Source organism: Hydra vulgaris, chromosome 03 (genome assembly GCF_038396675.1).
Source record: "Hydra vulgaris chromosome 03, alternate assembly HydraT2T_AEP".
NCBI lineage: Eukaryota > Metazoa > Cnidaria > Hydrozoa > Anthoathecata > Hydridae > Hydra > Hydra vulgaris.
The window spans coordinates 1488329-1514927 of NC_088922.1; the positions used below are offsets into that span (position 1 = coordinate 1488329).

A 26599-nucleotide genomic window follows, 5' to 3' on the forward strand; every position below is an offset into this window, starting at 1 on the left:
TTAGATAGACAGCAGTTAAATCTTTTACTAAAACAATATCTTTGATTAATACTGCAGCAACATCTTTGTATGATGATAATAAAGAAGTTATAAATGTTTGCACTGATACATTTTAGATAACTTATCAGGAGTATCATATTGAGGTTGAGAAATAAATTATATTTTTATTTGTTCACATAAAAATACTAAAGGTTTATGAACATCTGTAGAATATTCATCAATGTCTTCAACTCGTTCACATAGATTATTTAAATTACATTGAATTGTTAAAACATAATCTGAACTGGACACGATATTTTAATTACCAGGAAAAAATTGTGTTAACATAGTGGACAATTGAGTCTAATAAGAAAGTTTACATTCATCGTTAAGTACCTTATCATCGTTAAGTACCAAACTGTTTGTTTGTAATTTGAAGATAATCTTCAAATTACAAGCCAACACTTTAACAAGTAGGTTATTGTGAATATAATTTTTATTGATAAATAAAAAGGAATGTTGGGAAATAATGATAGGTAAGCATTTTGTGTTATTTTTGGTCCTTTTCTCTCAACACATATCACAGAACCATCATCTCGTTTTATTGTATCCATTACAAACAATAAACATAAATGAAAATTTTTCTACACACATCAGTTTAATTTGAAGGAACTAAATTTACTCGAGGAATTTGACGAATCCATAATACTTTCACTTTTGGATTACTTGGAAATTTAAAAACCCTCACTTTTTCACACTTAATTAAAATTAATAAAAATATACTAAATTCATAATTAACTACACTGAAAATTTGAAAACTAAATCTTAAATGTTTACAACATGAGATTTTTAAATATTAAGAAACAAATTAAGATAATTAAAAAGTTTAACGTCGGACTACTAAAGTGACGTCACAAGAGTTTTTTCATTCCATGAGCGGGCCTTCTACTTTAGAAGTCCTTGACTAGACCTCAAATATTTTAATGTTGCTTGAATTTCCAATAAAATATAGAAAAATGTTGACCATGTTCATTTATAGAAAATAAAACAATAAATTTTCTCATTTTCTTTATTATCAATTTAATATTGGCATACGTACCAATAATTAAAAAAAAATTGATAAAAAAATAAATTTTTACCTAAAAACTTATTAAAAAAAAAATAAAAAATGTTTAAACAAAAAAATGAACTTAAAATATTTTTTATTACAAAACAACATTTAAAAATTTTTAAATGTTGTTTTATAATAAAACATATTTCATACTATATATATTATAAACATTTTTGTTTTAAAAATGTTTAACAACATTAAACATTTTTAAAACAAGTATTGTTTAGATTAAATAAAAAGTTTATTTCTAAATAATATATTTTTAGTACGAAAAAAAATCTACAAAACCACATACTTTGCAGATAGCTTTTTTCATGAGATTATTCAAACATATACTAACCTAATTTAAAAGTTTTAATTAAAAAAATTACAGTACACCCAACTTTTTGCAGGGGCAGGTACTCTTTATTTTATTATTTGCAATTGATTTCTTGGTACTTTTAATGACAATACGAGTTTTTTATTTATGTATCTAAATTCTTTACATGAAGATTAACTAAGTTACTTCTTTTTAGCTATCTTTGGTTTTATAAGTAAAAGTGTAAATTTAAAAATGGCGGGAATTGATCACAGCAATAATATAAGCCAAAATTATTAAAAGACATTGAATTTTCGGGATTAATTATATTTTATAAAGTACTAACTATAGTTAAAATATGAAGAAAGAACATAGGGTTGCATTTAAAAATTAAATTAGTCGTTTTGATATGTAATTATTTACTCAGTATGCTTATCAACTATATTACTGTTGTGTAGAATTGTGTAATATAAAGACCAGTTCCTAAGTACATTTTGTAGTATGTAGTAAAGTGCATTGAGTATTATGAGATAGTAAGTTCTCGACTCTAGCGACTTGGAGCATTGGGGTGGTGAATTTAATGATAAAAAGTCTCGTGAAAACTTATTTAATTAAAAAACTTTATTTAATTATTATAAATCTTTTTTAATTTTTAATTAAATTAACTACTATATATATATATATATATATATATATATATATATATATATATATATATATATATATATATATATATATATATATATATATATATATATATATATATATATATATATTCACTATGGAAAAGACAACTTAATTAGTTTATATATACTGAAAGATTTTGAATATATAAATATATATATATATATATGTATGTGTGTGTGTATATATATATGTATATATATATATACACACACACATACATATAATATATATATATAATATATATATATATATATATATATATATATATATATATTCAAAATCTTTCAGTATATATAAACTAATTAAGTTGTCTTTTCCATAGTGAATATATATATATATATATATATATATATATATATATATATATATATATATATATATATATATATATATATATATATATATATATATGTATGTGTGTATGTATATATATATTTGCACATGCAAGCATAAGAGTTGCAAAGTTTGTATCGAAAGGTTGAATTTATTTAATATTGGAGAGCTGTGTAAAATACCATTTTAAAAACAAAAATCCATCGTCAATATTATATTTTGATTCTGATAAAAAAACTTGCGGTAGGATATCGCGAAAGTTCTGGTTAGATTCCAATTTATTTGGTTCAAATACAAAACTATTATCAGTGTAATCCATAACCATCCCAAACTCGTGCCCTAAAGAAAAGCAAATTGTGAAAAATTGTTTGGGTTTCATACTAATTTGATTTTTTTGTGATTTCCTGAAATATTAAAATTATTATTTAAAATAAAAAACAATTAAATTGAAAATAATGAACTCCACCCTACACGATCTATTACATAGCTCGTAAAATTCCTCCTACCCTTTCTAGACTAGGTGATCTAATTAAAAACAAGTAAATTTTTTCTATTACAGAGCGAGTAAAAAAATAAACTACCATTTATTGGTGAATTAATGAATTGAACTCTACAGTTAAAAAAGCATTTATTTGGTATATCTTGTTCGCAAATTTCTTCATTTAAGCTCGAATCTATCCAAACAGATATTCCGGTCAGTAGTGAATAGAAATCAAGAATCTCTTGCAGGTCTAATATAGCATTCTAAATTAAATATAAAATGAAATTATTAGAATGTAAATTCGATAAAAAAGTAGATATTTTAAAACTTAAAAAAACAAAATAAGCATTATATACTTCATAAATTAACTCTTTTGAGGTTTTAACAGGTGCAACAAATAGCTTCTCGTAAATAACTTTTCGCCGGTTTGCACGTGAAAGACATTGAGGAGTAGTTGTTTTACTAGAAAAACTTTTGTCTGAAAAAGAAATGCTTGACATAATTTATCATAAATTATCATAATATATATAACAATAATACTTGTAAAAACTTGTTGATAAAAAATTATTTAATGAACAAAACTTTATGTTTAAATGAAAAGTTATTTCAGATATTTTAAAATATCGTCGTAAAGTTTGATGGTGGAGAAACACAAAAACAAATCTACTTAAATTTTTTAGTTGAGAATTGCGCATGAGCATAATCCTAGCCATTTCCTCTTTTTATTTCGACCATTGGAAATTCAGTTTCTTGTTGTTCAGGAACAACAAAAAACTGAATAATTTCATTATTAAATGAAAAATAAAAATTTCAAAACACACTTTGGTAGATTCAGAAATAGGTTTACAATGAAGTTTTATGAATATTTAATTTAATTGATTACTTGGAGTTGGCTCATTTTAATAACCAAATTTTAAATTATTTTGGGAGTTGGCTGATTTTCCATATAACTTTAATGATTATTTTAATAACATTAACGATAAAGTTTTAAATGTTTGTCTTTTCACTTAAAAGGGACACGTATACCATTTACCAATGTATCAAAAAATATACATGTTATAACAACAACTTTGTCAGAAAACACAGTTCAAGTTTCCACTCTTCAGTTGTATGTTGTGTCAGATTCAGTTGATGCAGAGATCAGATGGACACTATAAAAATGTTTCGTCATCATTTTCTTTTTGTTCTAGTGATGGAATTTCGATTTTGTTTAAATCAATGTTTCCTGACAGTGCTATAGCTGAAAAGTTCTCTCCTCAAAAAGACAAGTTTTCATATTATATAAATTTTGGAATAGCTCCTCATTTTCAATCAGTTCTTATTAGAGATATAGATAAGTCAGACTTTTATGATGTTTCTTTTGATGAAAGTCTTAACTCAATTGTGCAAATGGGGCAGATGGATCTTGTTGTTAATTATTGGGATAGTGTTTCAAACTATGTTTGTACTCATTACCTAGACTCAACCTTTATTGGATATAGTCGAAGTCTATATCCAATAATTGGGCTATCCATAGATAATTGAGTTTGGTTTTATTCAAAATCTTTGAATAAAACCAAACTCAATTATCTATGGATAGCCCAAATGGAAATTGGGCCTTCTACTCTGAGTTACAAAACTATTGTGCCGAAAATGACATTAACAAACTAATTCCAACTGGATCTTGTGATCTTCATTCGATTCATCTATTGTTCAAAACTGGGGAAAACAAAACAGACTGGGTTATAAAAAAGATTTTAAAAACTCTTTATAAACTTCTACATGATTCTCCTTCCAGACGGAAAGACTTTACTGTTTTGACTTTAAGAGCTGTTAATATTTGGGAGGGCATTTGTAAAATATGTAGGTTTTGGGAATCTCTACCAAAGAGTAAGCAACCTTTGTGCATGAGCTACCAAATTGCTTTATCTATGGATCCTCTTTATAATAATAATAATCCTTAATAATAAATCCTTAGATCCTTAGATATCTAAGGATTTTTGCGAAATTTTATTTTTTTGCTCATATAGCTCATATTATGCAATCCTTTTTAACCATATATCAATACGCTAAACCTATGATGCTATTTTTATATAACGACCTTTATCGACTATTAAAAGACATAATATCAAAGTTTGTTATAGCTGATATTTTAGATCAATGTAAAACTGCAAATAGCCTTTGCAAATTGGATTTTATAAAAGAAAAAAACTATTTAAAAATGCCAGGTATCGGATGTGGTGCCAGCACTGTTATAAAGAATAAAAAAAACAAATGATGAAATCACTCCAAAAGATATTTATGCTTTCAACTACAGTTGCATATATTTTCTACAGTCGTTGACATGTAAGTTTGTGGAAAAATCACCTTTTAAATATGCCATTGTGCAAAAAGTAAAGTGTTTTGACCCAGAAATAATTTGCAATGAAAAAATGGGTGAGGCAAGGATGATTTGGTTGATAACTTGATTCAATTCCATTAGGTTACTCCAAAAGGTGGGGTGAGGTAAATACTAAATTCTAGAGATATTTAGAAAAGATTGTCTCTTAAAACTGGGAACTTTTCATGAATTTCAACTAAATAGATGATAGATTGGATGAGTTTTTTTTCTTCTAAAATTGGTGGTTTAGATGATTATACGGCACTGCCCTAATTAATCAAAATGGTGTTGACTTTTTTCATGGTCAAGCAGCAGTTGAAAGAGGGTTTAACATTAACAAGAATATGTTACAACCTAATTTAATGAGTAAATCATTAATAAACCAGAGAACTGTGCATGACCATATGAAAGCTCTTGACTTAAACCCGGAATCTATAGTTATCTCTAAAGAACTAAGAGAATCTGTCAAAAAATGACGGAGTCATTTTTTGACAGATTCCCTTATAATAATTCTCTTATAAAGAGATAACTATAGATTCCATAGAGATTATATACAGATTCTCTGTATATAAATAATAATAAAAGATTGAAATGGCTGCTCGAAAAGAAACTGAGCTTACAGATGCTCAAAAGCATCTGTAAACTCAGTTTCTGTAAAAGGGTTATTCTGGAAAAAACAAAAAAACACTAAAAAGTGATTCAGAAGCAATTCTTGTGAAAGCTGCAAATGATGTTGAAAAACCATACTTTTATTATTATTTATATACAGGAAAATCTAAATTTATATAGATATTTAAAAGATATTTAAAAGTATATTATACAAGTTATTATTTATTTTTGAAAAAATTTTTATATTTATGTGACAATACTTTTTCAGTCTTTTTTAACAAGAAATGAAAATTTTGTTTAAACTTATATCATTCTTTCAGTATTATTTTTTCTGAACCATTTGGTGTATGTCTATTTTTCATCTTTTAAAAATATATTGATTTTAGCTTTATATTTTACTTTTACATTACTTGTGTAATTCAGTTTATTTTGTTCTGAATGCTATTTATCAAAACAGTTTATTGAGTCAATAAAAACATAGCATTTTTACATTTTACTTTGATTAAATTTTAAATGTACTTTAATAACAATAGTAATAATGACAACATACTAACAATATTTTGATAAATGTAATAATGATGTTTTGTTTAGAACTTTATATGATTTTTCCATGTATTATTTCCAAATCCTTTTTAAGTCTGAAAAAGTTCATAATAACTGAAAAAAAATCAGGAAAAAGAGGTCAACAATCAGGGAAAAGAGATCCACGATCAGGGAAAAGTCAGGGAAATCCACCTTAAGAATTTGGCAGACACCCTGTCATGCATAGTTACTTTTGAAAAATAAATAAACCTTACCTACACTTTAAAAATGTTTGTTTCTTCCTGCGTAATTTTTTTTTTGTATTTTTGAACCATTTTCTTGAACTCAAAATAAATGCTCTCTGGCCCATATTAGACAGTTCAATTATATTTCTTGGATCTGGACAAACTCTATATTTTGCTTAGGTATTTGTATCCCTACACAACAACCAAGCTTTGTATTCTGGTATTTGTAACCACTGATCATCAAAAAATTTTGAGTTCATTATTTAATTTACTTAAACTTGTTCTAGTCTAAAGATAATAAAAACATCTGACTAAGAACATCAAATAGTTAGCTACTAGTTAGTACTAGTAAGTAAGTTACTAAAAGCTACTAATCAAGCTCAACAAAAATAGCTGCTTTTCTTAGAGTTAAACTGAATGTTAAAAAAAAAACACCCTGTATGATATAAAATATTGTCATAGAAATCGTGATAATCTGAAAAAAGGATAGTTTTCAAATCATGGAGGTCTTGAAATTTCTTGTTTTGAATTTTCAATCTTTTGGAATACAGATTAGGTAACTGTTCAATATCCTTAGTGGTAATAAGCTTGTCACGGCGCTGCGGTAGTAACTGCCACTTATCTGTAAACCTTAGCTTATAGTAGATTTGCCATCCATGTTGTATTGTAAGCCACCAATGTCAGTTACCTTAAAAACATATTTATGTTAGTAATAAATCCAAATACCTTTAAGTAAAAAAAATCCAATGACTTAAAGAAAAATGCATGTAAATATTTAATAAAATAATACCTTGGGGACCTTTCATTTTTCCAGGTCTTATTGATTTATAAAATTTGATTGAGTCAAATAATTTGAAAAATGAATGTGTCAGGTAAGAAACATCATAGGGTTCTGGTTTTTTCTGAGCACTTCTACAAATTCTGTAGTATTCTACAGGTACATTATCAACTTTATTTTTTATTTTTTTCGCTATACATGCATGCGTGCCTTTATTTGGGCATGCCCAACCTCTAAATACTTCTGCCTAATGTTATTTGCTTTGAAATAGCATTCATCAAAATTCATTCAAATTCATCAAAACATTCGACAATATTGAGTTTCTATTTTGTGACACGCAACCATCACTATATAAAATCAATCTAATATTATTTTGCCTGTTGAGTCTGTAAAGAAATTAATGAATTTTCTCACTATGCTTGCAAAATGCATGTAAATATTTAATAAAATAATACCTTGGGGACCTTTCATTTCTCCAGGTCTTATTGATTTATAAAATTTGATTGAGTCAAATAATTTGAAAAATGAATGTGTCAGGTAAGAAACATCATAGGGTTCTGGTTTTTTCTGAGCACTTCTACAAATTCTGTAGTATTCTACAGGTACATTATCAACTTTATTTTTTATTTTTTTCGCTATACATGCATGCGTGTCTTTATTTGGGCATGCCCAACCTCTAAATACTTCTGCTTAATGTTATTTGCTTTGAAATAGCATTCATCAAAATTCATTCAAATTCATCAAAACATTCGACAATATTGAGTTTCTATTTTGTGACACGCAACCATCACTATATAAAATCAATCTAATATTATTTTGCCTGTTGAGTCTGTAAAGAAATTAATGAATTTTCTCACTATGCTTGCATATTCTTGAGCATTTAGTCCTCCCTTTCATTCCACAAGTAACAGTATCCAGCTTTTGTTGTAAGATCAAATAAACAAAAGTTATGAATACATAGCTTCATTTTATAATACAGAGAAGAAACATTTGACTTGGGCGCAAGCAGAACTGCTTGTACATCAACCGTAAAAACAAATTCTTCCTGTTCTTTGCCTTTGTGTTTTTTAATTCATGCTTTATTTTTTCTTTGTATGTGTTGGTTCTGTTCTAGGTCTGATAAATAGTCAAGCTTGTGTGATGAACATTTTTCACATAAATCTTTTTTAGGGTGGAATAGAGCAATATTTTCAGTCTCCATAGTGTTGTTGAATCTTGCTACAGACAAATAGGCAATGTTGTCGGATAAACACCATTTAGACAGATAAAAATTATAAAGGGATATTTTTGTAGACCATTCAGATAAAATATATTTCTTAGAAGTTGATTTACGACAATAGTCGTAATTCCATTTAGAGCAAACTTTCGAAATAATCTTTGAGTGAAGCTACTTCTATATAAAATGGATTCTCTCTAGCCTTTGGTGATTCAACCAATGATACTGTTTGGTTGACAATTGACCTTGATTGTTTCCAACCCCACACGGATGATTTTCTAATACACGAGTGTTTAAGAACATTGTCTTACAGACACTGTACAATTTTTCTTCTTTTTTCAAATAATACTCAATTGAGCTAAGTCTTTTGGATTTTAAAGCATCTTTCTTTTAAAGTCTCTTGCTCTCTTGGTAGGAAAGCATTTGGCAAGACTATCAACATACAGATTTTTCTTCCCAAGTCATCTTTCAAAAATTTACAAAGATTTCCATTCTATCTGCGTCTAAAATATCTAAACATTGAAAGGCAAATTTTTTGTTTGATGCGCATTTATAACTTTTTTTCAGCCTTTTTGTACTTTTAGGCACATCAATGATTACTTTATCATCTATTCTTTTGCAACTAAAATTTTTTTTCCCCTTTCCTCGATTAGCAAAATTTTTTTGATCTTTCCATGTGGATCTGCCAACTTGACATCTCTTTTGCCATTTGACTTTTATTGTCCCTCCATCATCACCATCAGATTCCAAGTCTGAGTGCTTAGAATAGGGGACCAAGGGAGCATTATAATCTTTTTCATCGCTTATGTCATTGTTTATCAATGCAGAGCTATTAACTATAACAAGGTATTTGTGGATCCTGACTTGGCACAAGAGCTTGACTGGAGACTCCGATATTACTTGTGGGTGTGTCATGTGTTAGGAAAATCTCATCAAAAACAGTAGTGTAATTTGGTTACATTAAATTTTCGTCAAAGATCAGAAAAAGGCATTGTTTCGATAGAACTGTCTTTATGAGAATTGAAAAATAACTCTGCATTTCTCCACTACAATTATCAATGTCTTTGGTAAATGACATTCTAAAAAATCAAGTATATTTTAATAATTTTAAAGAATTCATGCACTCAAAGATTCATGTATTAAGAAATAACTACAATATGACCAAATACAGTATTAATAAGCACAAGGAGTTAATTTTGAAAATAAATAAGAGAACAAAACAGCTAACTGCAACATAATAATTCACAACTTCATTCTGCAAATAGGTAATTGTAACTCTAACTCTATAGGTAACAAAAAATGTAATTATCAAACTTAATTTAACTGTTTTTGGAAATGAATATGTTTTAGAAAGTTAATGTCTTACCTTGCATTGATTCAGGTCTTTACATATAATGAAAACTTCAAATTTATATTATTTTAAGGACCAAAAGCAGGAGCTGTTGTAAAATGACTCCACCATCTGACACTTCACAATACAAAATGGTCAATTTGGCAGGAGTTAGTTGGATTGGTGAATCATTTTTTGTAAACCTGGAGTTGACTGGTATGTGTGCGGGTAATTTAATATATTTATAATATGTTAAATCACCTGCACAGTGATTTAACATATTATATATATATATTTTTTTTGGTCGTTTAGCAAAGGCCAAAATTCAAATAAATAATTTTATTTGAATTTTGGCCGTTTTGCTTATCAGAAAATTTGAAGATCAACAAAATGGCATCAAAATCAGGATTTTGACTAAACATGGAGTTGGCTGGTTTGCAGATTAAACCATCAATATTAACTTTTAAAATATTTATAATGATTCATATAATCAGGAAGTCAATTATTAGATTCAAAATAAGATATCAAAAGTTTTTTAATCAATGAGAAAGAGAAGAAAACGAATTCTTTTTAAAGTAAAGCAACCAGCCAATTGCTAAATGAGGATTGGGCAAATTTTAAAATTAAAGTCATCATTATTTTAGTTTAAAAAAATAATAATAATAATAACAAAAATCATTATTTTAAATCATTGTTTTTTCTGTTACTTTAAAAATTTCTTTATACTTTACTTAAACTTCTTTGCATTTTTCCCATTTTTAATTATAAATAATTAACAGGTCTTTAACAAATTTTTTGTTTTATGTAATGTATAATGTATTTATGTTAACACATGCACAGCACAGCCTAAAAACACATTAAAATTACTTTAATCAATAATAAAAAGAAATCTTTTTGATGAAGATGTAATTAGTAATTAAAAAGTAAATAGATTAGTAATTAAAAAGTATCTTAGAAACGTTGTTTTGAAATGAAAAAGAAACATTAAAGCTAAATTCAACACATGCATACACACCAAAAAATTTAACAAAAATTGATGATTGATGGAAAATCGAACAATACCACAGTTACGTGGTCTAACAACTTCCCATATCTTAATTTAATTAAGAATCAGAATAATAATAAAAAAAATGAACAATATGAATACATGACAAAGCTTATCACTACTATACTTCTGATTTTGTTTTTAAAGAACATGTTGAATTACAGAACGTGTGTAAAGCCTTAATAGACTCTATCCCATATGGCCTGCTAAATGACATAGCAGCACTAGAAACAAAAAATCAGGCAGAGGGAAAAAGAGGAAAGAGGAGGCAAAGAAGAAATAAATAGAAGAAAGAAAATAAAATGTGGTATAAGGTAAATTAAATCCTTTAAAAATGTTTTTGCACTGATGTAATAAATATTTTGTGCTAAGACAAAAAAACATTTTTCTTGAGTGATAAAACTTTTGTGTTCTGTAAATAAATATCTTTTACAAAATGCTATTTTTTCTGAATAGATGTTTTATTTATTAATTATACTGAATATGTTAATGAAGTTTTAAAAATTCTAGAATTATTTTTTCTAACAAAAGTGAATACCAAAGAAAAAAATCATATAAACAGACTTCTTTAGTTTAGACAAAGAATTTATGAGTAAGTATAAGTATAACATCTTAAATGTTTTAAACTTACTATTCTGCACTTATTTTTATTTATAGCTTCAAATTAAATTTTGACTAATGAGTTAACTCCATTATTTTAGATTTTTCAAGTATTTTTTTTTTAATAAAAGGTGTAAATAATAACTGTGTTAAAAAGATGAGATGAGAAATCTTTTTTTAAATGTTAATTAATATGAGTAAACTTTTTTTTTGTAGATTTTTGTGGATTGTGGCTTCTCCTCTCAAAAAAATCGCAATGAATAAAAATACTTTATTGAAGCCTGATACATTATTGACAATAATTCTTTCAAAGAAAAAAAAATTAAAAAAAAAAATCTGACCTTGTATTGTCTTATTAGACTTTGCTTGATATTCATCTATTTGCTTTTTTAATGTCTCAACTTGACTTGTGAGTTGTTCAATTTGATCGCTTAGCTCACGATTTTTATCCTGAATTGCAAATTTTTCTGTTTCTACTATAAAAATATTTTCAAGTAGCTTTTTTTTTGTCTCAACCAATCCTGAAATGTATAAACAAAATATATATGTATATATATTTATATTATTACAAAATCTATTATGTATACACACATTTATAAATATACATAATATATATATATATATATATATATATATATATATATATATATATATATATATATATATATATATATATATATATATATATATATATATATATATATATATATATATATATATATATATAGTTCTATAGTTGCATTTGGGAAGCACAGAAGGAAAAAAATGATTCTTACGCCAACACATCCGCCACTTTAAATTACTTTTGACTTTCGTCCAACATTTGCGTGTTGGACGAAAGTCAAAACCATTAATTTAATTACAAATTAATTGTTTTTTAAAAAAACCACAAAAACGCAAATTTAATTGACCAGAATGTTTTTAAAAACATTCTGAATGTTTTTAAAACATTCAGAATGTTTTAAAAACATTCAGAATGTTTAAAAAACATTCAGAATATTTTAAAAACATTCAGAATGTTTTAAAAACATTCAGAATGTTTTAAAAACATTCAGAATGTTTTAAAAACATTCTGAATGTTTTAATAACATTCTGAATGTTTTAAAAACATTCTAAATGTTTTAAAAACATTCTGAATGTTTTAAAAACATTCTGAATGTTTTAAAAACATTCTAAATGATTTAAAAACATTCTGAATGTTTTAAAAACATTCTGAATGTTTTTTAAACATTCTGAATGTTTTTAAAACATTCAGAATGTTTTTAACAATATAAACAATGTTTTAATTTTTATTTTTTTTAATAAAATATTTTTATTTTTAATTTTTTTAATAAAATGTTTTTATTTTTATTTATTTTTACTGTAAATCATGCGCGGAGTGTTGCTACATTGACTATCTTATAGCCTGACTCGGAAGGGAGTGCTGCTACATCGACTGACAAGTAGCTTGACTCGCAAGGGAAAGCTGCTATATCGACTGACAAATAGCCTGACTCGCAACCGAGTGCTGCTACATCTACTATCTTTTAGCCTGACCCGCAAGGGAGTGCTGCTACATCGACTGAGGGTTTGGTTGGGGCAGGCAGTCTATCAACTGATAAAAAAAAAATTCCGGTCTTGCATTTTAATTTTTACTTTTTGTCAACAAAATATGGAAAAAACTTTCGGACAACATATAAGAGTTCTATATATATATATATATATATATATATATATATATATATATATATATATATATATATATATATATATATATATATATATATATATATATACATATATATATATATATATATATATATATATATATATATATATATATATATATATGTATGTATGTATATTTATAGGCCTCCACAGGAAGCAAGAGCTTTGGCTCTTGCTCTCGCTCACACTCTAATTTATATTAATTATAACTATTTATAATAATAAAAAAATTAACATTTAACTTTTATTTTTTTACTTTATTATATTATTGGCTTTTATTGCGGAATTTTTAATTGTTGTAATAGTTCATAAAATGCCTACATTCTATTCCAATAAGAAAATATCAAACATTTTTTATAAGCAGTAAAAACTTTTATAGCTCTTTGTCAAATTTTTTATCAAATAAATAATGTTGTTAATAAATAAATGGATAGCTAGTGTGAAAACCCAAAGACAACGTTTGTCAAAAGAAATATTTTATGACGCAATAAATGTTATGCTTGTTATGTATATATTCTTGTAACATTACCATTACAAATGTATGCTTGTAACAAGTACATTATCAGACTTTGAATTTAATAAGTAATTTTTTTAATGAATGAACAGATAGCTTGTGCAAAAACCAAAAGCTCTCTTAAGAATATATATTATATATATTAAGCCGAGGCCTGATATATATATATATATATATATATATATATATATATATATTATATATATATATATATATATATATATATATATATATATAAATTAGTAGAAAATCACTTATCAAAATTTTTTTTCATTAATGTAAAAAAATACAGCACTATATATATAATGCAACAGAAAACATAAAAAACATATATTTAATATTTTGATAAGTGATTTTCTACTAATATATTATTACTCTGTTCTTTTAAGAACATTAAGCACTCTGTTTTGTAGAATACACTTAAAATTATTCATATATATTTATATATATATATATATATATATATATATATATATATATATATATATATATATATATATATATATATATATATATATATATATATATATATATATATATATATATATATATATATATACACATACATACAGGGGCTATTCTAGGAAAATAATTTGGGCAGCAGTACCTCCAATCCCTGCTAAATTTAGCAGAAATATTGCTGAATGAAGACATTTTTTTGCGAAAAAACAATATTTGTCAAAAAAAAAAAAAGTCCTCAATTTTGAATTTGGGCGGTGCCCAAATACAGTCATAGCTATCAAAAAGGTCCAGAATATATATATATATATATATATATATATATATATATATATATATATATATATATATATATATATATATATATGTATATGTATATGTATATGTATATGTATATGTATATGTATATGTATATGTATATGTATATGTATATATATATATATATATATATATATATATATATATATATATATATATATATATATATATATACAAATATAAAGGTGTGTTTATGTAAAACATCTGACATCACACTGAAATAGCCTGCTGCCTAGGGGCTTTAGTACATACATCCACTTTCTTATATGCAGTAGCACTATAAAGTTATTGAACAAACTAAATACGTTCTTTGAAAACTACACTACCTCAAAAATATTTTTTATGATGTTTTCTGAAACATAATGTATATAGTGTTATATTCTGTTACATAATGTATACTATCTGTATAAAATGCTATTTTTTTTTAAGAAAACCTTTTGCTGTAATAACAACATTGCATCTATGTGGTATTGAATCAACCAGGTTAATTAATGCATCAATTTGTATCTTCTCCCAGGTGCATTTACTCAACTCAAACATATCCTGTTGATTAGCTGGCTTGACTTCTGATTTTTCAGTCAGTGATCCCAAAAGTACACCATTGGCTCCAGGTCCAGAAATTGTGAGGGAAGAATTGTGTTTCCATGACTAACTTGGATATGTGGCAGCATGTTCTTTGAATGTGGTAGCATATGTCCTTGATTATTCCTTTACATATTTCTTTCATAATGCACTGAACTAAATAGATTGAACCTACTCCATTACAACTGAAAAAAATCAATGAAATGATCAAACAATTACTGAGCCAACACCAAACGGCATGTGCAAACTTGGCACTTAACATCATAACAGTGACCTAAATGTTTAACATATTAAATATTATTAGAGCCAATCATATCAAACTTTTTGACTTATCACTCTATAATACTTTATACCATTGCTGAGCTTTCCAATTTAAATGTTTTCTAGGAAATATCAGTCGTACAGTACGTACCTTCTATTTGTTTCAAAAACAATTTTTTTTTAATAGAACAACAGCCATAAAGGTTGTTTTGTCTTCAGCAATGCTTTAAATATGATGGTAATGTGTAAAATCTCTATGAATTTCTTTAATGGAAGCCGCGTCCAGTGGCTTCTGCATCCCAGCTGTCTGCGGCCACCAAATTAGAGGCTGAATTTTTGCCATCCATGGCAGAGTTAAAATAATTTTTGCATTTGTTTTCAAGTTAAAAAGCAATTTGAATATTAATTAGGAGTAAATACAAAAAAATGACATCAAAGTTGTGTTTGTGTCTATTGTCAAACCTTTTATTATTTAATTAAAATTATAATTTTATCAAACTAAAATTATAATTTTAATTAAATAATAAAAGGTTAACTATAAATCAAAATTATTTATAGAATAAAACTGTATAAAATTAAGAAAAATAGTAAAAAAAAAATAATTGAATAAATTACTTATATTACTTTTATATTGAAAATGAATGTTAAAAAAATTTTATTTTCAAGCCTTTGGCAAAAAAATCATTTTGAAATAAAAAAAATGTTTATGATAAATAATTAAATTGACAGTTTATAATATACCCGCCCATCATGCCTAAATTTAAATTTTATTGCCATAATACTAAATTCTTATCATTAATTATTGGATATTGTAAAAATAATTAAAAAATACAATATCCTTTAAGATTCATTATAAATTAATAATAATTTATTTTAATGAACTTTTTCAATAATAATAACTTTTACGATAATCAAACTTTTTTATTTTATTTATAAATTTTTGCAACAGAATTGAAAATAAAAAACACGCCAGTTTAGTCATATAACATACTATGGAGATTTTTATCTTTACTTAAATTCTGGTGTTGTATGAGATTTTTACTTCTAGGTTTTTTACTAATAATACATTTTTACTCCCCAGTAAAAAATAGTAGTTAAAAGGAGTTACTTCCTCTAAGCAGTACTTTAAAACATTGATAGGAATATTTTGAAAATGCATGAGGAATTTTGCTACCAAAAGATTTTTTGTTGAAACAAACTAGAATCTTTAAAATGTTTAAAAGTTGAAAACTTTTTTATGTTGTTGCAAATGAAATAATATATTGTAAATATTTTGATATACCGCTTCTAAACTGTTTCATAATCACCCAGCAAATATTGTATAGCAGAATTGCAGTGGATATATATACGCATTTTGAGTGTTCCACAATAGTTTTGCTCATTGGTTACTTAGTAGACTATTAGTAACAGTCACGAAAATTGGCTAGCTGATGACTAGCCACTATTAACATGTTGGAAAGTTATTAGCACACCATTCATAGCAGCTGCCACTAATAATCCACTAAGTAACCAATGAACTGCTCAAAATGTCTATTCAGGTCTGCTGAAAATCCACTAAAACAATTATTGCTGGGTACATACAATTAAGTGCGTAAAATTTTAGACTGATTTTAAATGATAATTAATAGTATAATGGTGATGTTATTATTGTGATTATACAACTATATAGTATATTATTATAAAAAAAAAATTTATTTGCAGAAGATGTGATTACAAAAAGTAATAAGAACGATATTTTTTAAAAAGGTAACCTCTTTTCTGAGAACATGTTTACTATGATTTAAGCTTTATGTAGAGTAAGATGCTAAACGGACAAGTTACATAAACTTTATGTTAAAATAGCTTTTATATTAGCATTTTTATAGTTCTGATAAAAGTCTAAGCTATTCAATTTGAAATAAAACAAACAAATTAATACTTTTATCTGGCAAATACATGAGGAGATATTATTAAACGAGAGGGTTTGAATTTAAAAAAAAGTAAATAGTAAAAACACCAAACTTTTGACGAGTGAATTTCTCAACATTTTGAATGGTTAAAGCAAATAAAATTAACATAAAATAAAATTAATCAGAAACAACTCTGAATTAAAGATAGTGTGTTTGAACTTATAAACAATTTCAAATTTAAAACGTTTTAAGTTTGAAAAGTATTTAACATTTTAAATTTTTAAACATTTTCAACATTTAAAACATTTCAAACTTTAAAATTTGTAACGTTTTAAAAGTTGAAACATTTTAAAATTTTGAAATGTTTCAAACTTTTAAATGTTTTAAACTTTGAAACGTTTGAAACTAGAAAGTCAATCTTTTTAAACACTTTAAAGATGTGAACTTTTGTTTTTGTTGTTGTTGTAATTTGTCAAAACTTGAGCACTTTGTCAAAACTTTAGCACTTTGTCAAAACTTTAGCACTTTGTCAAAACTATTAGCACTTTGTCAAAACTTTAGCACTTTGTCAAAACTATTAGCAAAATATAAAGTGGTCAAAACTTTTAAATGAATATTAAAAAATTTTATAAATAACTTTTACAATATCTAATTATCAAAAATAAGAATATAACATTAGGGTAAATAAAATATTGTTGAATTGTTCAAAAAAACTTTGATCAAAATCTGAATTTAATTACAAATTATAAATTTTTTTGTCAAAACAATTTTTTTGCAAATGGCATGGATGAAAAATTTCCAATTTTGAACTTTTGTTTTGAATGTACAAATTTATTAAATTTATTAAATAGTTTTACTATTATTAAATAGTTTTACTATAAATTTATTAAACAGTTTCTACAAATTTATTAAATAGCTTTTTTTTAAATAAAACTATCTATATTAAATAGCTTTATTAAATATTTTTTTTTACATATTTAAAAACTTTGCAATAAATTATATATACTTTGAGAGGCCACCTCTCTAAAAAGTCGACCTTCCAGCAAAATATTACTTTGCTGCAGGAGGCATTATTAACTTTGCTTTTTAGCAAATCGTTTTCATTGTTTTAATAAAATTTTAAGAAATTATTCTTAAAAAAAAAACAACAACATTTTTTATGTTTTTCATAATTGTTATATGATTTACGTACTTAAAATAAATATCATTAAAAAAAATTACCTTAATAAGTAAATATAAAAGTTGTTTGTCTAACTACTTTTAGACACTACTGTGTTTCAAAAGGCAAGCGGTCAATTCAACAGGCTAATACATGGAATTGACGGTCAATTATTTCTATGGGCAGTCAAAATTTTTATTTTATTTAAATTTTTATCTTAGTAATAATTCTTTATGAATTAACTTTATAAGTACAAAAACAATTTAATGCTAGAAAATTAACGCATTCGTATGGTTTGATCCAGCACCAGCAACCGTTGGTAAAAAATAAAGGATTTTTTACGTTATGCAAGAAAGATGAATTATTTTCAATTTTTATGTCATACCACTGTATTATTCACCAGGAAGTTCTGTGTTGTAGCTCAGTGAGTGACTAAGCAAATGATACAAATGAATAAAGTTAACTTCTCTTGAAGACAGATGGGAAAGAGGGAATTTTATATGACAATAGAACTTCTCAACAATTTAATTTTAATTGATTGGTACATAAAGCTTTGTAGCATAGGACCAAGAGCTGAACATTGAATTAGTTTTCATTGCGAGGGCTGATGACTTGTTTAACAAGGTTGTGGTTTTGTATAACTTAATTAAATAATTTTTTCTTATGAACTGAATTGGTGAGTAAATTTGTAGCACCTCTTTTTATTTTTCAAAATCTGGTTCAGCAATCTAAATTTAGTATCAATATTAGCATTATCCATTTATTCTATATTTATAACAGAACCTTAAATATTAGAACTTAGGTATTAGAAGAAAGATTGAAGTTCCAGGAACACTGCATTTATCACCTTAAAAGACTACAAGGATAATTTTAGCAACAACTTTAAGTATGTATAATAAGTTAACAATAAGCAATTAGAACAATACAATATAAATTGCAAAAAAATAAATACAAAAAAACAAAAATTAATGAATTCTAAAAAATACAAAAACCTGCTCTTTCATTTACATGCATGTTTCTTAACTCATTGAACTCAGATTTCATTTGATCTACAATGGAACATAATCTTTTATATTTCAGCTCACACTCAACAACAATATCCACCAATGATTGATGTGAAAACTATAAATTAAAAAAAAAAAAAAAAACGTTAAATTTTATTAATAAGTTTTAGTAACCATTGAAACCAAGTGTTGTGGTAAAAATAAATGTGTGAAAAATGAAAATATAGCATTAATAATATGTGTCATCAAACTGTGTTTCGCATAGTTTAACCTACAAAAACATCATAAACAATAAATATATTTTAGATAGTCAGTCAAGTTTTAAGCCTTTTTTATGGATTATGGATTAGTTTAACAGATGCAATTTTTAAAATATTAAGAAATATATGTGTAACAAATGAGTAATTGTATAAGTAATGAAGAAATATCATAAGTAAGAAGTTTCAGAAATAAGATTGCTGTTTGCCATTGTCATAGATCATCCAGACCATATTTTAAATATCTTGGAAAATTGTTTGGGTAAAATATCCGGAAAAAATCCAGATTATATTTTCCTCTTAATTTTGTTTTTAACTGAATTGTTTCTAATTTTTTTTCAAACTTTTCCTAATTTTTAATGAGTGAAAAGCTAAACAAAACATTTTGGATATCCGGAATTCTGGAAATATCTGGAAATAGATAATCCCTGCATCATTTAAAGAAAAATGCAAAAATATGCATCAAAGGATTAGACCGAGCCCAACCCAAACCCAAGCGAAATAAGGAAAAACCCAAATTTTCTGTCAAACCCAAGCGAAATAAGGAAAAATTAATAAAAGAGAAGGGATAAATTAAATTAAAAAGATATTTTGAACAGATGTTCAGAACAAAACAAAGACACTAAAGTAAAGCATATAGTAAAAAAATAATAATGATAATTTAGACATCGTTTATGTAATAGAAATTATAAACTCAGACTCATAATGGAAAATCATGATTAAAGTTCAAGATCTAAAAAATATGAACCATATGCTCACTTTGGGGATTGAACCAGGAACTTATGGTTTATCAGACCAATGCTCTAACTGATCAAGCTATAGACATTGATATTGATACAGAATAATAAATATTAAAAATATAATAAAATCAACAAAATTAAATAACAATGAAATAAAATAGTGTACAAACAAACAAAGACAAATTACTTAAATATGCATATATATACACACATATATACACACATAAATATACACATATATACATACACGTAGTGGACTAATGTAGGTAGTACAGCACTCAACTTTTTTCTCCCCGCAGTGGCCGTGTTTGCCAAGGTTCATGTTTCCGAGTTATAAAGTCGAGAGAGGGTTGTAACCACAATTATAGTACCATCCTCAACAGTAGTGGCCTCCTCGACCTTAAGGAGGTGAATTAACATTAAAAAAAAAAAAAAAAGGGAAACCCCATCCTCAGGGCCACAATATATTCACCAATGATGTTTCGCAGAGCCTGATAAAAAATGGCTAGTATTGCTTGTCAGGGATGCATCCTTGCTATCTTGATCATCACCTGTACCCTGTAATAATACGATCTTAATTGAAGACATAGCAGTGCTAACAATAATAAAGTGACTTGGCGATGTCAAACGAATAAAAAATACTTGCAATTGGCAAAATTTATGTTCGAGGGAAATTTATAGTTCAACAGTTATTAATAGAACTCTAATCTTACAAAAATAATCAGAAAATTCAATAGTGGTATATGATTAAGGTTGCAATTATATGTGGTATAAGGTAAAGACTATGAAATAATTATAAGGTAATAGCAGTATAGGGTAAAGTTCATAAATGGTAATAACATAATAATGGTATCAGGTTGAGCTTAAAAAATGGTTTAAACGTTTATATGAGATATATTTAACCTAATTTGTAGTAAACTGTAAATAAATGTCATATAATATAAAATAACAGTAAAATAGATAATTTATGGATTAGTTTAACAGATCCAGTTTTTAAAATATTAAGGTATAAACCAGCAACAAATGAGTAATTAAATAGTTTAGAAAGTAATGAAGAAATATCATAAGAGGTTTAAGAAAAAAAGTTGCTGTTTGCCATCATTAAAAAAAAAAACAAGCGATATTATTTCATTTTTGTCAGTAGGTTTAATATATATAGAATCAAGGTTTGGTGTTTTTAAATACTTATGAAAGTCAGTATGAAATGAGTAAAATATTTTTTTGCAGTTCTTTCTTGATTATAGTAACAGGGTACCCACTATTAAAACTGAGGCTAAAAATAAGGATTTATTTTTGGAGAAAATAATTACAATAAAAACAGAATCTTATTCTTTTTAAATAAATTTTAAATATAAACAGATAAACTAATATAAATCAATATACTAGATTACATATATACAATTTTTTTTATGGTAATTCACCTCTCCAAGGCTGAGAAGGTCACTACAGATGATGAGGCTGCTTAATTGTGGTTATAACCCTTTCCAAACACTATAACTCCAAAAAACGAAGCTTGACAAACAAGGCCGTAAAAATTTCAAATAAAATTAAAGATATTTTGTTAGTTGAATACTTTAATTTATTTTTAAAAATTAAGAAATATTTTAATTACTTTCAAATTTATAGCGAGTTAATTAAATTTATGGGGAAAAATCAAATGCTAATTTATAGGAAGAAGCAACTTTAAAGTTGAGTGATCTTTTTTTGTTTTATTTCAACAATATCATTTCTATTAGTCTTACCTTTGAAAGTTCCGATTTTCTGTTTTCATTATTTTCTTTCCCTTTCATTTCCTTAAAATATTAAAATTCTATCATTTATAAAGCAGTTAAATAGTAAAGAAAATTTAATTTTTTTAAACTACCTTCTACCTCTCCCACCTCCTCTCCCTTAAAAAAAAGAAACATTTAAAAAATGAGTTGCATTAATTTATTTTTCGCAAATGTCCTACAAGCAAAAGATTTTATTGGTACAAATTACTTAAAGAAGAATAACAAATGTTGTCACTGTCTAAAAAAAGGAAGCCAAAATTAAAAGACCAAATTATTAAAAGAGGAATACAGTGACCTGTTAACAAATGCTATCTTTGCAATTTATAAAAATGGCAAAAATAAAAAGGAATTTAAAAATTAACAAAAAAAAAAGATCATTTTAAACAGTGAATTTTTATACAAAAAGATCTATCTTCTTTTTGTCATTCTAAAATAAATTGTATTAACAAATATAAACTTTATTGACAAACATAGATTAAATAAATTCTTTTGACAAACATAGAGTAAATAGGATTAGTAAATAGTAGAGAGGAATGGAGGAATGAGGATTGAAAACTTTTTTAAAAAAGAGTTTTTTAAAGAAATCAAACAACAAAATTCTGATTTAGTCCAACAAGGCTGCAAGCAACCATTAAGTTAAAAAGCAAGAAAATGGTTGGAAGAAAAGTTGGTTGTATGAGTCAGTGTGAGGAAAATAAAAAAAAGACAAATAAAAGTTTTTAGAGAATGCAGAAACAGATACAATAAAATAATGAGACTTTGCTAAATGACAAGTCAAGCAAGAATGAGTTTAAAGATGATAGAATGAGCTAAAGATGATAGCTTCTTTGAGCAGCGACCAAGGTAGTATTTATAGAAAAAAAAAAATGCAACTTTACAACAATGAGAAGGGACTCAAGTTTGGCTACATTCCAACTACATTTACAATGCATTTTTGAATCTTGTCTAGAAGAGAAAGAGCATCATTAGAAGAACCAGCTCAAATGACAACAGTATTCCATATAGGGATGAATAAGAGAGTTTTAGAGGTAGAGAATAGAATCAGGGATACGATACTGGCGAGCACGCTAAAGAAAAGCAACCTTAAAAGTAGATGTTAACTTTGTACTCGATTGTATATATGGTTTCCATAAGAAGTCAGTAGTGAATGATAATCCAAGAAGACGTAAAGAAGAGGATTCAGTGAGAAGTTTTCCATTTATCAATATAGGAATGTCGACAGTATTGTGATAGTTGTTTGTAGTAAATGACTAAGTCTTGTTTGAGTTAAAATCTACAAGCTGCTGCAAGCCCCAATCTGCTACAGAAGTGAGATCAGATTCAAGAAGTAATTATGAACTAAAAATTTAAGTAATCAAATGCAAAACATTAATTGGTTTTAAAAAATCCTATACCTAACACCTTTCCATATTTCTAGCTTCTGACATGATTTTTGTGATTTTTATAGTTTTCAATAATTATTATTCCATCAATAATAAAAACACTCTAAGCAAAAAAACAATCCATGGGTTAAAATTTATTATAAAAATAGTAATTAATGTGTTTAAAGTAAACTTGGTACTGCCGCTAACACTATTACTAGTTGTAGAAAAGAAGGTAATTCTTTAACTTTCAAATTTAATTAAACTTTTTTAACAGTAAACTTTTTTTTCATGAACATTATTTGAGTTACAAATAGTAAAAAATAAAATTTTCAATTAACAAAAAAATTACACCTCAGTGAACTTTATTCTAATCAATATTTTATGTGTGTAATAAAAGAGAAAAAAAGGTAAAATGATTTGCGCTAAAAAAAATGACATTATATCAGGTCCAAGGATGCTGGGGGGTCAGGTTCAGGGTCATGTCCCTTCCCCCCGCCTCTCACTTTTTTTTCTGTAGGAGTTTATTTATTTATTTTCACTTTTTTTGAAAGTTTTAGATACTGACGACCTTTTTATAGACCTTTTACAATACAATTGCTTAAGATTTGTTTAAACAATTGTTGAGTAGAAAGTGTTTCTATTCTTTTTGTATTCTTTATGCCAATGAGCTCCATTTAAAATAGATTATTATCACTATGGATGGATCCACAAGCTTAAAAGTTGATATCACTGCCAGCAGATAGCTTGCTACTGGAGAAACTATAGTTTTTCTCTACGAGAGACCATGGGTTTACTGATGATGTGCTAAGAAGACTTCACTTAAATCAAAATGGCTAGTTCAAGTGTATTCTCACATGTGGAATAAAGTCAAAGTAAAACACAGGTCCCAGAACATATAGTAACACTGTTAAGACTGCTTAAGAAACAAAAGGAAGGAATCCTTAGATATGGATTGAGTATGTACATATACATATATATATATATATATACATATATATATATATATATATATATATATATATATATATATATATATATATATATATATATATATATATATATATATATATATATATATATATATATATATATATAGCAAAGGATTGCTGGTACATCGACTAAAAGTTTGGCATCGGCCAGCCATCTTTCCTTTCATTCTTCTTTTTTTTTTTTTTCTGAAAAATTAAAGAGCACAATTTTACATTAAGAGTGCAAAAACAATGTTAAGAAATTGTGTCCTGAGATATGAATAAAGTATAGTGTGTGTGTGTGTGTGTGTGTGTATGTATATATATATATATATATATATATATATATATATATATATATATATATATATAAATATATATATAACATGCTTTTTTGATAAATTGTTTAAATTTTTAACGTGGTTTAAAACCAAATTTAATAACAACACATTACTTTAAATTACGCTAATGACACTTTTGTTATGCAATAACATCTCATAACAAGGCCTGGTGCTGCTACATTGATTGAGAAATAGGTAGAACATTTTACGGAGTGCCGTTGAATAATGAGGTGAATTTTAAAAATACAAGTTTATGTAAAAACTATTAAAGTAATTAAGAAAATAAATAAAAACCTAAAATGTTTTTTTTTTTTTTAACTCATGTTTTTATTTTTATTTTTTATTGTTTTATTATTTAACTTAACTTTTCTTTGTTACTTTTTAGAGATCAGTGAAGTGTAGATACATTAACTGACCTAATTAGGTAGAACATGCAAGGAGTGTACAAACATGATTTGAATATGTAGAAAATTCAGGGAGTGTATATACATTGACTGACTTATATAGGAAGAACATGCAGTGAGTGTATAAACATTAACTGACTTAAATAATGCGAAGAGTGTACATCATAGATCATCCAGGTCATATTTTAAAAATATGGAAAATTGTTTATGTAAAATATTTGGAAAAAATCCAGAATATATTTTTCCTTATTTTCCTCTTAATTTTGCTTTTAGCTGAGTTGTTTCAAACTTTTTTCCAAACTTTTTTTAACTTTTGTTTGAGTGATGAGTGAAAAAGCTTATAAAACAAATATATTACAAAAATATATACCTAAACTTGTATGTATGGAAAACATTTTGGATATCCAGAAACATTAAAAGTTAAGAAAACTTCTTTGAGAAGGCAATAAAAACTGTTTTTTTAAACACAGTTATAACTTGCACAACAAGTTAAAAAGCGCATTAAAGACACTATGAGCAGTAGTATTGCTCCCATCTTTTGTAAAATGAGAATCAGTGGCACTTAAAACCTATCTAAGCATTAAACTAAAAATGTATGTATGTATATATATATATATATATATATATATATATATATATATATATATATATATATATATATATATATATATATATATATATATATATATATATATATATATATATGTATAAATGTGTGTGTATTTTTTTTTCTACTCATACTAATAAATTATGAGTCATAATAAAATAACTGAATAATACTTAGGCCTAATGTTGCAACATTATGCCAAAGTATTGTTCAGTTATTTTATTTATAATATTTAGTTACTATATTCATTTGTTTATTATATCAGTTATTAAATTCAGTTATTTTAACGTTGAAACAAGATACAAGGCAATTATCGCGATTTCTGGCATTTTATACATTTTCTGTTTTTTTATTAATCATAATAACAACCAGAAACCAGAAATATAATTAAAATTATATAGGACAATCAAAATACTCAGTATTTTAGATATACATGACATTTCTTAGTATTAGTTTCTATAATGTATCAACTTAAACTTTTAAAAAGATCCACCTTATCTAAAGCACTTCTATCATTTTTATCTGAGGGTGTCTCAGAGTTTCTAAGCGATTTTTTCAACACTGATTTTCTTAAAGATGACATTATGAATTCAAATTAATGAACAGTAAGCCACTTTTCCAAAAATTTTGTAAACACAAAAAATTTAGCGCCAAAAATTT

The 26599-nt window shown here is 25.8% G+C and overlaps 1 protein-coding gene across 2 annotated transcripts; it reads right to left on the reverse strand.

Annotated features, from left to right (window-relative positions):
• Window positions 1-2469: 2469 nt before the first annotated feature.
• Window positions 2470-26599, reverse strand: LOC101239766 (uncharacterized). 2 transcript variants are annotated; one of them, XM_065792037.1, is made up of 7 exons: window positions 26433-26599; window positions 22226-22276; window positions 19475-19604; window positions 11935-12114; window positions 3246-3367; window positions 2990-3152; window positions 2470-2747 (listed from the first exon to the last, which is right to left on the reverse strand). In XM_065792037.1, exons 1-7 carry the CDS (start codon window positions 26520-26522, stop codon window positions 2560-2562), a joined length of 924 nt encoding a protein of 307 aa, XP_065648109.1. In that variant the 5' UTR covers window positions 26523-26599; the 3' UTR covers window positions 2470-2559. The 2 variants fall into 2 exon arrangements, with proteins under 2 accessions (XP_065648109.1, XP_065648110.1); XM_065792038.1 differs by lacking the exon at window positions 26433-26599 and adding an exon at window positions 23650-23744 and having other exon boundaries at window positions 2471-2747.

Excerpts from the sequence above, each read along its gene's own strand:
- LOC101239766 (XM_065792037.1), bottom strand. The coding sequence starts at position 26,522 with ATGTCATCTTTAAGAAAATCAGTGTTGAAAAAATCGCTTAGAAACTCT. Across the intron at positions 22,277-26,432 it reads ATAGAAGTGCTTTAGATAAG|GAAATGAAAGGGAAAGAAAA; the intron begins GTGGATCTTTTT and ends TAATATTTTAAG. Across the intron at positions 2,748-2,989 it reads CATTAATTCACCAATAAATG|GGCACGAGTTTGGGATGGTT; the intron begins GTAGTTTATTTT and ends GCTTTTCTTTAG.